Below are 13,508 nucleotides of genomic sequence, written 5' to 3'. Positions count from 1 at the left end.
TTTCCATTCTGGGTGGAAATATAAAGTGAGAACTAGAAACAGCAGCATATCCTGTGGGTGCTTGGGGATCTTTTCTTTGTTTTGCTATGAAGCGAGACAAAGTCATTTTGTCTATATTGAAGTCTTGTGCTACACTTCGAAGAGATTTGCCTTGACCTACATCATCAGCTGCTCTTTTCATCACATCTGGGGTGGTTCTTCCGGCTCTTTCTGTTTTTCTGACATAAAACTGAGGCATTTTGGTTAACTGTAGGAACTACATAAATCTCTTTTGAACGTGAAATGCAATTGTAATGAAACATAAACCTGCAATAACATGACATGATAATTTTTGTTTTATTCAGTAACAGTAAGGTTAGTTGATACATGTGTATCAACTAACCTTTGGCCACTGTATCAACTAACCTTCCAACCACCATTTTTCTTCAAGTCCTATTTACTGTCCTAACTTCACTGGTTTAACATTCTAAACACTTTGGGCTGCAATTCATAATAACATACTATCATTTGAAGTTTCAACCTCGTTAAAAATCCTCACAGTAAGAAAGTATAAAGACTAGGCTGGCGCAAAATCTCGAAAAAAAAATTTTTTTCTTTTAAATTTTTCGTCAGTTTGGAATATTGTTCCTTTTGGTAAATGTATCTCCTACACCAAATTTCACAAAAAAATATTAACGTTTGACCCTGGTTCACCTGGTTTGAATTTTTTCAAAATATCGAATTTTCACTTATTCCTGAAATTGCTCACCCGCTATCTTCTAATGCACTCTAGCATCTTAATGGACACAATAAGAGGCAGTAACACAAACTTGTAGCAAGCAAAGTGGTTTAATTAGCAACTCCATGAACACTGACACATGTATTACTCTCAAAATGTTGAATTCTACCACATTTCAGATATAATTTTCTTTGTGCACTCTTCACGTAGTAAATATCTACTGCTTTCAGTTTCTTGAATCATATGACGATGTTTATCGATTTTCACAGGCCAACAAAACTTTTTTTATAGACATGTGAGAGTCATTTTAAGGTATTTCGAGGCCCCTGATTTTAAAAATGCACTAAGTTTTCTCGAATTGGCTTTAGTTTTTGAGTTACAGCAAAAATATTTTTTTCGCAATTTTGAGCCCCTATAGATTTAACGTCGTGTCGTTTACTACATAGACAAAACTGGAAGTAATCCCAGGCACATTTCTGAGTTGTATAAACGCTATTTGGAACCAATCACGTTGATTACAACCCAAACAAACAGCTATTTAACGTTTACTGGCCTAGTAACAATCAAAATATGATGTGAAGTAAGCCTGAGGATACAAGATGTAGAATATATAACTTGCGTTTTGCATTAATATATTTGTTGATTTCAACAGTCTCAGACTTACTAAGTAAGCTACTAAGTACAAACAAAATGCATACATTGTTTTGCTTAACAAACTAGACAAATAAACAAAACAAAGCTATCGATGAACAAACGCAACTCTTTATTATGATTGGCCTACTGAGCAACACCCATCAAGGTACGAAGGCCATTTATATAATTACAGAATACAAAGTTGTGTTCTTCAATAAAGTAGCTGCTTAGAATTTTATCCTTGTTTCGGAAGAACGTAATCTTGGCCTTGGAGTCAAGAATGCCATGTTGATCGAGATGAGGAGCCAAGATTGCAGCTACCACTTTTGATAACTAAATCTTTAACTACTACAGTAGGTGGTAGAAATGGTTTTGAGAAAAAAACTTGACCTTGCTCCAAAACATTACTGAAGGTATTGAGGTTACTCTCAGTCATGCCCGTTTTCCTATTGTTTCAAGCAAATCACCACTTGAAACTGGAGAGGGCAAACAAAAAACAGAAATAGCAACGTCCATGCAATGACTCCCTTGCACACTCCATGTAAACATGATGTTCCAACTTCCTTCGAACATCCTCACCGTGCAGAAATATCAATTTTCATGGTGATTCCACGGCTCTCTTTATGCCATGGCACTCTGAACTTCTTAGCCTTGAGCCAAGGAACGGGTTTGAGTGCAATGTTTGCATACTTTGGGAGGAAACCAGGACTTATCTTGATCACCCAGCTTCATGTCAAAGTAATAATAATAATGCTTGTTTTTATATAGCGCTGCATCTATCGCAGAATGTGTTGGTCCTCTGCGTTGCCTCGTGCAGCAAAATATATCTGGGTTGTTTGTACAGCATCCTACTTGTCAAAGGCATATTTTATTAGCCTATATGCCATTTATTTAGCCTATATAGACCAGAAAAAAACTTCTTGCAGCAAAGACTTGGCCTTAGCAAAGGCTTGGAATAAAACTTCATTTGTACAAGTATCCATTTCAGTAGGCCTACCTTTTCAATATAAAGCTGCATTTATAAACACATGACTTTCGGGATATATTTCTTGTGATGTAGGCCTACTGATTCACAACTGTTTTCATTGAGTATTTATGTCTCCCTAACGTTAAACACAGTTCATTTCAACCTCTGCTTGCGTTTTGAACTTTCGTGCAATATGAACTAATTGAACTAGACAAGTGCAATTATGACATCATAATGATAAACAGGGCTAAAAATAAGTAATTTGCCAAATAAAAGCTTTTCAGAAACGATTTCAAAAATATTTTCATTGTCGAATATCTCGAAAACTAGAGCCAATTCGAAAAAACTAAGTGCATTTTCGGAATCAGGGGCTCTGAAATACTCTAAAATGACTCTTATCTTTTGTGACAAATTTTTTTTGTTGGTCGATGTTATAGATTCACTGACTGCGAAAAGGTTGTAAAATCAACTAAAATGACACTAAAAGCATGCACTATTAGTGACTCTCAGACTTGGAGTAGGATGAAGATGTTCCACGTGGAAGTTAACAGAGGAAGTGACGTCAAAATCACGTGGTCAAATTTTGAGAAATCCTCTCTTCAGATACTGCTAAACCACTTCGAAATTTAGTAATTTTTCAGAAAAATTCAGAATTTCTCCTTGGGTGAACCAGGGTCAAAGGTCAAAACCCAACAAAAATTTTTGGTTTACAAATATCAGTGAGCAAAATGGAACATTATTCCAAACTGACAAAAATTTTAAAGAACATCAAGGAAAATGAGCCACCCTAATAAAGACACTTTTGTCAGTCTACTACTTTTACTCAAAAGGGCAAAAAAACGACTTTTAAAAAAAAAAGTAACTGTTGCTTTTCCAACACGTGCAGTTTCTTTGCAAATACGAGAACACCAAACAGTGCAGTGCTAGAGAGCAGGATTTCTAAAAAATGTTTTAGGAAATGTCAAGGAGCGACGGTGTATCAACTAACCTTGCGTATCAACTAACCTGCCTCTCCCCTACATGAGTGAGTACAACAGAGGACATAATGATATCATCACTACGAATGGTTGAATGCATTGTGTGCACCGTTAAAGAGTTTAGGAAAGTTACATGCTTGACTTAGCCCACAGACAGATGTCATGGCTGGGTTGGCCACAATCCTCTGCAAAGAAAACTAGAAATAACATGCAGCTATCAGACACAAAGTGTATATAAAACAAGTGAACTGTGTATGCAGTCCTGTTATATACAACACATGTTGAGTCTTTAGAGAATTGGTCATCCAGAATAAATACCTGCTGAAAGAGAATCTACAACTGCCTGAAAAGAAAAGAGCTGATATATTTCCTCGCACTGGTCCTAATCTAGTTCCTACTACAAGCAAAGAAACTATGGTATGTAAGAACATACAGTGAGAGGACAGACTTTACACTTGCACATAATCATTGAGGTGTGCAGGAAGAGTTACATTACGACCACACCTCGTGCGACGAACAGTAGTTGCGGTCGGTGTCAGTGAAGTCAGAGGTGGTGAAGATTTAGGTGTAGGCTGATTGTTCAGCTCTGGCATATGTGCAGCTTTTAAGCGATCAATGGATACAGTTTTCCTATTATCTTTAATGTCTAAAGTAAAATATTTTTCATTTCTAGAGATCACCCGGTAAGGACCTGTGTAACGTGACTGCAGAGGAAATGCAGTTGCATCTCTTCTAATCCATACATACTCACATAACATAAGCTCTGGGTCAATATGGCTTTTGTGTTGTGGGTGGGGTCGAGTTGGTGAAGGCTGAATGTCTTTAAAATGATTTTTCAGCGTCTTTACAAACTCATGCTGAGGAACAGCAGCAGCAGTCCCTTCAACCTGAAAATCTCCTGGCATGGCCACGGAAGCACCATAAAGAAGCTCTGCTGGAGAACATTTCAACTCTTGTTTGACTGTATTGCGCATAGAGAGTAGCACAAGGGGTAGATTATGGTACCAATCACCTGGGTTGTTACAACTACGTAGAGCATCTTTCAGTCGTCTATGCATGTTCTCTACTAGGCCATTGCATTGCGGATGGTAGCTAGTAGTTCTATTTCGACGACAACCAAGGAAATTCATGAGCTGACCCCACAAATTTGATTCAAACTGAGCTCCTCTGTCAGAAGTGACAGTTTTGGGCACTCCCATCTGTGAAACAAAACCATACATAAAGGCATCTATTACGGATTCTGTAGAAATGTTCTTCAAGGGTACTGCCACTGGCCAACGAGTAAAACGATCTACTGCTGTAAATAGGTATTTATAGCCGCTTGATTCCGGTAAGGGACCTACCAAGTCAATGTGAATGTGTTCAAACCGTGACTGAGGCATTTTGAAATCCTTTAATGGAGCAATGTTGTGGCGAATGACTTTGCTTCGTTGACAAGACTGACACTCTTTTACCCAGCTGGCAATCTCTTTTCGCATGCCTGGCCACACAAAACGCCGCGAAATAAGATCATGAGTAGCCCTTACTCCAGGGTGACTTAATGAATGCAACTGGTCAAAGACCATCTTTCTATATTTTAGTGGAATTACCGGTCGAACCACAGCAGTTGAAGTGTCACACCATATGAGTTTATCTTGAACACCTGGAATAGCATACTGGTCTAAGAACAGCCCAGATGCCTGTGGATTGTTGAGCATGCTCTGAACAGCTTCATCACACTCTTGGGCTGCAGCCACTTCGGAGAAATTAATGCCACTTTGCACATGTAGCACACCATTAATTTCAATTCGAGAAAGAGCATCAGCAGTAAAATTTGCAGACCCTTGTACTATGTGTTTGATGTTTGAAGTAAATTCTGTGATGTAGCTCATCTGTCTGACTCGCCTCAAGATAGATTGATTAGATTTGGAAAGGAATGCACTTACTAAAGGTTTGTGATCAGTGAAAAGAGTAAAATCCTTTCCTTCTACATAATGATGGAAATGTTTAAGAGTACTGTAGGCCGCTAATAACTCCCTATCAAAGGCAGAATAAGATTTCTGTGTCTTATCCAGTCGTCTCGAAAAGAAAGCTACAGGAGACCAGGACCCATCAATTTTCACTTGCAACACACCACCTATTGCTGTGTCACTGGCATCAACCATCATACTTAAAGGAGCATTTTCCAGTGGATACACCAAAATTGATGCTTCAGCCAAAACTACTTTGCTGTCGAAAAAAGCTTTTTCTGCACATTTAGTCCAAACAATCTTTTTATCCGCACGTGTTTTACCAGAAATCAAGTCATTGAGGGGTGCTAAGCATTGAGCTGCATGTGGTATGAATCTGTGGTAGTAGTTTACCATGCCCAGATAACGTCTTAATTGTTTTGTTGTTTCAGGCAAGGGAAATTCAGAAATTGCATTGACCTTGTCAGGGGTGGGTCGCATACCATCCTTAGACACCAGATGCCCTAAAAACAGTAATTCACTCTTGCCAAATTCAGATTTTGTAGGATTGATGATTATTCCATACTCATCCAGCCTGCGGAATAACTTATGTAAATGCATTTTGTGGTCTTCCTCATTTTCAGAAAATATAATTATGTCATCTACATATGCCATTACGTTGGTTAAACCATGACAGACATGATCAATGAAGCGTTGAAAGGTGCTGGAAGCATTTCTTAATCCGAAAGGCATAAAATTATATTCAAACAGACCTAAAGGACATGTGATGGCAGTCTTATGTCTTGACTCGGACGACAAAGGGATTTGGTGGTAAGCTCGAACTAAGTCTATGTTACTGAAGATAGAAGAACCTTGCAATCTGTGCAACAACTGATTGATCGAAGGTGTAGGATACATATCAGGCACTGTTTGGACGTTTAAGGAACGATAGTATCCACATAGACGAAAAACACCAGAGTTTCCTTTAGGTACCATATGCAGGGCTGAGGAAAAGTTAGAGTTGGACCTACTAATTATGCCTGCTTCAAGGAGCATGTCAATTTCTTCTTTGGCCGCTTTTAATTTTTCAGGTGACAAAGGGCGAACGCGTGCGGAACAAGGATAGCCAGTGGTTTCAATAGTGTGGGTGATATTGTGCTTGATTGGTTTGTCTTTGTTTGGTGGACGCGTTAAATCAGGATATTTTTCTAAAATTTGTAAGAAGGAATTGGTGGCTACAAATGCTTTGGGTGAACCTACATGTGCTACCATTTTTGGGTAAAGTGGCCATGCAATTGACTGGTTGACACTTCTCAGACAAGATTGACTGAAGTCGACGCATAAATTAAAATGTTTGAGAAAATCAGCACCAAGAATATTTTGAGACACTTCGGCCACTACAAAAATCCACCGAAACCTTGAAGTTTTATCACCAAACTGCAAGTTCATGGTTCGATGTCCAAAAGTGGCAATGGAAGTTCCATTCACCCCCACTAAAGAATGACTATGTGTTTTTAAATGTTTTTCAGACTTATACGGCCTAACCAAGCTTATTTCAGCACCACTGTCTATCATGAAGCATAAACCTGACTTGTGATCCCTAATGTGAAGAAGTGGACTGTGACTTTTATGAAATGGAAGTTTTGTTGCACTGGGCACAGTCGATCTCGCAGTGCAACCTACCAGTTTCCCTGGAAAGAGCAAGGAGGGTTACATTTGCGAGCATTTGCACCAAACCGTTGGTGATAGAAACACATCATATTGTGTGTTCTAGCCACGCGAGAATAATTTGAGTGTGAAGCTTGTGGTTTTGGTGCATAGAGAGCAGGTGGAGGACCGGCTCTCTGGGAAGAAACTTGGCTTGGAATAGTCCTCATTAATTCTTGCACTGACTTAGTCAATGACTCCAGCTGTAAATTTACCCTAACCATTTCAGACTGCTGGGGCTCTTTGTTTACAGCACCCACAAAAGATAAAGGGGCAGAATGCTTCATAGCATGGTCTGCTGCTATTGCATACTCCTCCAGTGAAGCCTCATGAAGTGGTGCCAATGCAATTTTAACCTCTTGTGGAAGTTTATCGACCAACATGGACTTCACCACAGAGTCGGACATGTCTGACTCCGAGATATTTACTCTCATGTTAGCCACAAACTCCGAAGGTTTTACATCACCTAACTGCTTGACAGAAACTAACTTCTGAATTTGGTCACATAAAGGTTCTGTGAACTTGCTTATCAGAAAACTTTGAATGTCCGGGAATTGTTTTTGTCTTGCCAAAAGTGGTTGCACTGCAATCATAGTTGATGAATCCAGACAAGACATTAAAGCTTCAATCTTGTCTGAATCCTCAACTATGCTCCACTTCTGGCACACTCTATTAAAATTAGCAAACCATGCCTTAGGGGCAGATTTGCAAAATTCTTGGGTGACTCGTTTACCCGGTTTTAAAATGGAAGTTGTTGGGTTGTTCTCTGTCATCACGCTGTTACTAGTGTTTGGTGAGGTATGAGAATTGTTTTGTGTGATGCGTGATTGGTGGCGTGTATTGTAGGTGTGTGTAGCCACAATGATAACAAAAAATGATTAGAAAAAAAGATTAAGTTAGTCTACACACATTATGGTATATAAATTTACACAAAACACTAACAGGCAATGCACTGCTAGAAGAAGGCTTTGTCGGGGGTCACCAGTTTGGCGTATAGGTTGTAGGTGGTCGAATAGTGTACGCTAAGCACTACCGACATGCGACTCCTAGCTCAGAAGGGGCGTTGTTCTAACCTTAACTCTTCTAGAGTGCACTGTCTATTAATACCACACTAAAGTAAGCATTGTAGAAGTAGTATAATAATTCAAAGTAAACACAATAACATTAATTAACAATGGTAGAAGCTAATACAAATGAAGGTCACCAGGGCAGACCAGGTTACACACACAGTAATATTACTTAATAGAATAAATGTCCTTAATCAATAGTCCGGGTTCAACCTTGTAGCCATGTTCCGATTTCCGAATGTCATTTCTTTATTGTCTTTTGTGCATCGCTTTCCTTCACGTCCGATCGCTGAGTTGTTGTTTTCAAAAGTCTCTGTTTAGTATTCATCCGCGGCCACGTTCCAGCCTTGGCGCCTCTAGCGGACAGAACTATTCAGACGCAGGCAGAATTGTAAAGGGGAACGCCACACATATGTACTATAAAACAACAAACGCATTGGCTATTCAATTCAATCCAATTTATTTTTCTTTGTCAGAATGCAAAAGAAACGATAATATTGTGGAAAAGAAATACAGTAACAAAACCAACAAAAGGAAAAGGTGGCAAAACCTTAATGGTTTAAGTGAAGATGTGCATGAAAAGATTTAATTCTATGGTGTGCGGTGCCGCAGGTAGCATACAAAGAACGTGGCCCCCTCCGAACATAAGTACGGGGCCCCTTACAACGCAGAAACTGAAATGTGGTATTTATTGAAGCACTTCTGGATCTGGATGCGATTGGTCGCTGCTAGCACTATCCGTTTCATGCAGGGTTGCATTCCTGGGGGAGGGGGCTAGGGGGGGATCAGCCCCCCGAAATACAAAAAGGCTTGATGTAGGGGGGCTCGTTCAAGCTTCCATTTTTCAGCTTTTCTAGCTGAACAACAACTTCTCGACTGAACAAGTAACACTTTAACAGCTTTCTCACAACAGAACTGCAAAAGAACACGAACATAAGTTGATAGCAATCGCCATTTTCCCTGATTAGGTCTCTGTTTAGGTCTCATGGAAATGACCACCAAGGAATTCGTAGAAGATCTGGCGCTTTTAAAAGATTGTCTTCGGCAATTATCACTTTTGTCAGAAACTTTCCAGACTGGGAATATCAACTTCGTAGTAGCTAATCGTCATGTCAAATGGACTGTTAATTCTCTACTTCAAATAAAAAAAGCTATTCAAGAAGGAAAGTATTCGTTTGATGAAGTTGTTATAGACCGAGAGCCTACGACAGAAGATTTCACCCCATAAGGTACAAAAGGTTTGAGCCCTTGAAGTTACTGGGGTCAACCATGTCACTCACAAAAAGTATGGAAGATTGACCGCACCGGGTGGATCTGGACCCTAGAGCCCCCTAAAAAGCCCAAAAAGGGGGTTAATTTCACCCCATAAGGTACATGGACCAAACTTGGTGAAAACGAAGTTCTATGTCAGGACATCACAAAAATATCAAATCTAACAATATTTTCGAGTGGAAAGGTGATGTAAGACTCCCCCCAAAGTGACCCCCCAGGGGGTTAATTTCACCCCATAAGGTACATGGACCAAAGTTGGTCAAAACGAAGTCTTATGTCAGGACATCACAAAAATATCAAATCTAACAATATTTTCGGGTGGAAAGGTGATGTAAGATGCCTTCAAAGTGACTTCCCTTAATGTGACCCCCTCGGAAGGTTTATTCCACCCCATAAGGTACATGGACCAAACTTGGTCAAAATGAAGTCTTATGTCAGGACATCACAAAAATATCAAATCTAACAATATTTTCGGGTGGAAAGGTGATGTAAGATGCCTTCAAAGTGACTTCCCTTAATGTGACCCCCTCGGAAGGTTTATTCCACCCCATAAGGTACATGGACCAAACTTGGTCAAAATGAAGTCTTATGTCAGGACATCACAAAAATATCAAATCTAACAATATTTTCGGGTGGAAAGGTGGTGTAAGATGACTTCAAAGTGACTTTCCTTAATGTGACCCCCTCGGAAGGTGTATTTCACCCCGTAAAGTACATGGACCAAACTTGGTCAAAACGAAGTCTTATGTCAGGACATCACAAAAATATCAAATCTAACAATATTTTCGGGTGGAAAGGTGATGTAAGATGTCATCAAAGTGACCCCCAGAGGGTTTATTTCACCATAGAGTACATGGACCAAACGTGGTCAAAACGAAGTCTTCTAGGGCACCACAAAATATCAAATCTAACAATACTCTCAGTTGGAAAGGTGATAAAAGACCTACCCAAAAGTGAATCTCCTCCTATAGTTTAATTTACTTCATCCCTTTCTCGAACCAACCTTGGTGTAACGAAAGTGCTATGCCAGGACAGTACGAATGGATTAAATTTAAAAATATTTTTATATAGGTTTTGATGAAATACATTCACAAGCTGTCCCATGATGCATGAAATGGAACTATAGCCTACTTTACAAAAAGTTTTTGTATAAATCATATTAAGTCAATCGAAAAAAGGCAACAGGACATGACAATACATGGCTTTGTAACACCAAAAACAGAAAGTACGTAAGAAGCATATAGGCTACAGTAGCCAGAAAATTGATCCAAGATCTTGATACCACCACTAAATGTGGACTTAATCGAACAACTGACTATCCAAATCAAAACGTTTCGAAATGAATCATTTGGAACGTTAATTTAGGCAGTAATGAACATTTTCCAGCTGCTACAATAAATAACCCAATAAACCCAATGTAGTAAATTTTTGTTTAATGCCATTTGCTTCATGTCTCCAATCAGTTATTGTAACTGTTCATTCATAAACAGAGATTGTTAAGGGCTGCTCTCCATTCAGCGGCATCTAATGGATGGAATAATTCCCCGACAACAAGCCTTCAACAATCGGAAACTTCACTCTGTCAATCTCGGTGACCGGGCCTGCGCCAGTGATTCAAAGCCTCTACAAGTATGCGAAACTGCCAGGATTAAGCTCTGCAAGAAGCTTTCCCAGTCCGAGGATAAAGATTCAATCAATCAATCAATCACTGGTGTCGCTTTTACTTTCTTCGTCTTATTCTTCAGATTCATACAATTCTCCTGTTATATACAGAGAAATAAAGACTGTACGAAACAATTGCTATTATGCACTACAGATATGCGTAACATACAATAGTAATAAAAACAGAGAGAGACTGTTCACCAGGCATTTTATAATAAAAGTAATTTGTGTTCTTCTGGTGACTATTTACTAGGTTACCTCCTGATGTTAAAGATGATAACTAGCTTTTGTATTTCCGACGTTTCGTCAGTCAGCACGACTGACTTTATCAAGGTGGCTGTAAAGCCAGTCGTGCTGACTGACGAAACGTCGGAAATACAAAAGCTAGTTATCATCTTTAACATCAGGAGGTAACCTAGTAAATAGTCACCAGAAGAAAATGGCCCAATAGATAGATAAATTTACGCTGTTGGAAAGCAGCCTACTGGTTTTAGGCATTCACTGCATTCAGTTTAACCTCTAGGTATCTTGTTGCGTGTTTTAATTCTGATTCTTGCTGCTTACTTTATTCATTTTATCAGTACGTTTTTGTGTTGTGCCATCGTTGCTGAACAGGTTGTGTTAACCTGTTTTAGCCACCTTGATAAAGTCAGTCGTGCTGACTGACGAAACGTCGGAAATACAAAAGCTAGTTATCATCTTTAACATCAGGAGGTAACCTAGTAAATAGTCACCAGAAGAACGCAAATTACTTTTATTATACAATAGTAATTTTATTATCTTTTACAGACGTCTATTTTTCTTCGAATAATGCAACATTGCAACTTACTATTAACTGGAAAAAGTTCAACATTTATTTGTTATTTAGTGCACCCAGGCATTTTTCTCAAGATTGCAGAAACTATTGGTTATAGGTTCCTAAAACGAAACTTTACAGCCAGTTATTGGCTAATGTTTACAGTAAGAAAGTAAACGACTGATAGACCAGGAGAAAGTTTTATATTTATAAAGGGTAACCCAAGCGACATCCAATGCTGTTTACCTTCTTCTTGACTTTCCTGGATGAGATCAGATTCCACGCAGAGACATCTAAAGATGCTTTATACCTTTACCTTCAAACCACACCACTTTATAAGAACCTCCTTCTTCTTTCCAGCCATACTCTAGCAGCAACGTTGCTGCTTGTTCACTTCTAGTTGAAGATAACCACCATCTTGTGATGAGATGTGTGCGCCTTGTCTTCTGGAGAAGTACTCGTAAACAAAGTGGTAGAGTACTACTATCTACAGTAGCTTCTGGTATGCATGATATCCTTTCATTTTCTTTTTTGGGTTTGTAGCCGTCTAAAAACATTTGTAAACGGACTTCGTTGACATAATTAATTTTCTTGTTTTTGTACATGTTACACACAAAGTTCTCTATGGCGATGATAGTGTCTTCACTAATTTCTTTGTCGTGTCCGAGTTGGCTAAAAGCTGCCTGCGCTTCGTGGTTTCCTTGGAGTAATTTCAGCGGCCGCACTTTCCCTTTCCTGCTAAATGACGAGGTGTAATCAGAATCTGTAAAGGCATGATATGCAGGTAAACACTTGCAAATCGTCACTCCAAGTGCGGTAGGCCTATGCAGCTGGTTGATGTTGATGTACCGCTGCGTGTTATTGCTTTGCAAGCCAGCTTCTATCCATATCTTTAATGAAGGATCAAAAGTTCCATAGCAACCTAAGCCAATTACAAGACAGTCAGTGTCAGACGTGCGGATAACCACATTGCTTGGGGCTGGTACATCGCAGACAGCTTGCTTTATCTCTGTATATAACAGGAGAATTGTATGAATCTGAAGAATAAGATGAAGAAAGTGAAAGCGACAGCAGTGACAATGAAGAATAAAGAAACGACCGTTTACATTTACACGAACAATCTCTGTTTATGAATGAACAGTTACGATAACTGATTGGAGACATGAAGCAAATGGCATTAAATAAAAATTTACTGCATTGGGTTTATTAGGTTATTTATTGTAGCAGCTGGAAAATGTTCATTACTGCCTAAATTAACGTTCCAAATGATTCATTTCGAAACGTTTTGATTTGGATAGTCAGCTGTTCGATTAAGTCCACATTTAGTGGTGGTATCAAGATCTTGGATCAATTTTCTGGCTACTGTAGCCTATATGCTTCTTGTGTACTTTCTGTTTTTGGTGTTACAAAGCCATGTATTGTCATGTCCTGTTGCCTTTTTTCGATTGACTTAATATGATTTATACAAAAACTTTTTGTAAAGTAGGCTATAGTTCCATTTCATGCATCATGGGACAGCTTGTGAATGTATTTCATCAAAACCTATATAAAAATATTTTTAAATTTAATCCATTCGTACTGTCCTGGCATAGCACTTTCGTTACACCAAGGTTGGTTCGAGAAAGGGATGAAGTAAATTAAACTATAGGAGGAGATTCACTTTTGGGTAGGTCTTTTATCACCTTTCCAACTGAGAGTATTGTTAGATTTGATATTTTGTGGTGCCCTAGAAGACTTCGTTTTGACCACGTTTGGTCCATGTACTCTATGGTGAAATAAAC

General features: G+C 39.0%; 1 protein-coding gene across 1 annotated transcript; it reads right to left on the bottom strand.

Annotated features, from left to right (window-relative positions):
- Nucleotides 1-6,902: 6,902 nt before the first annotated feature.
- LOC145781769 (uncharacterized) lies at nt 6,903-7,703 on the bottom strand. The gene has a single exon (XM_082593441.1). The coding sequence runs from the start codon at nt 7,701-7,703 to the stop codon at nt 6,903-6,905; it is 801 nt and encodes a 266-aa protein (XP_082449567.1).
- Between the last annotated feature and the right edge of the window lie 5,805 nt (nt 7,704-13,508).

The sequence above is a fragment of the Aplidium turbinatum genome, chromosome 13, assembly GCF_918807975.1.
Source record: "Aplidium turbinatum chromosome 13, kaAplTurb1.1, whole genome shotgun sequence".
Lineage (NCBI taxonomy): Eukaryota > Metazoa > Chordata > Ascidiacea > Aplousobranchia > Polyclinidae > Aplidium > Aplidium turbinatum.
Note: the sequence above shows the minus strand (reverse complement) of the source record. Positions and strands in the feature narration are given on the sequence as shown.

What these genes read in the sequence shown, in the direction of transcription:
- LOC145781769 (XM_082593441.1), bottom strand. Translation starts at nt 7,703, where the DNA reads ATGACAGAGAACAACCCAACAACTTCCATTTTAAAACCGGGTAAACGA.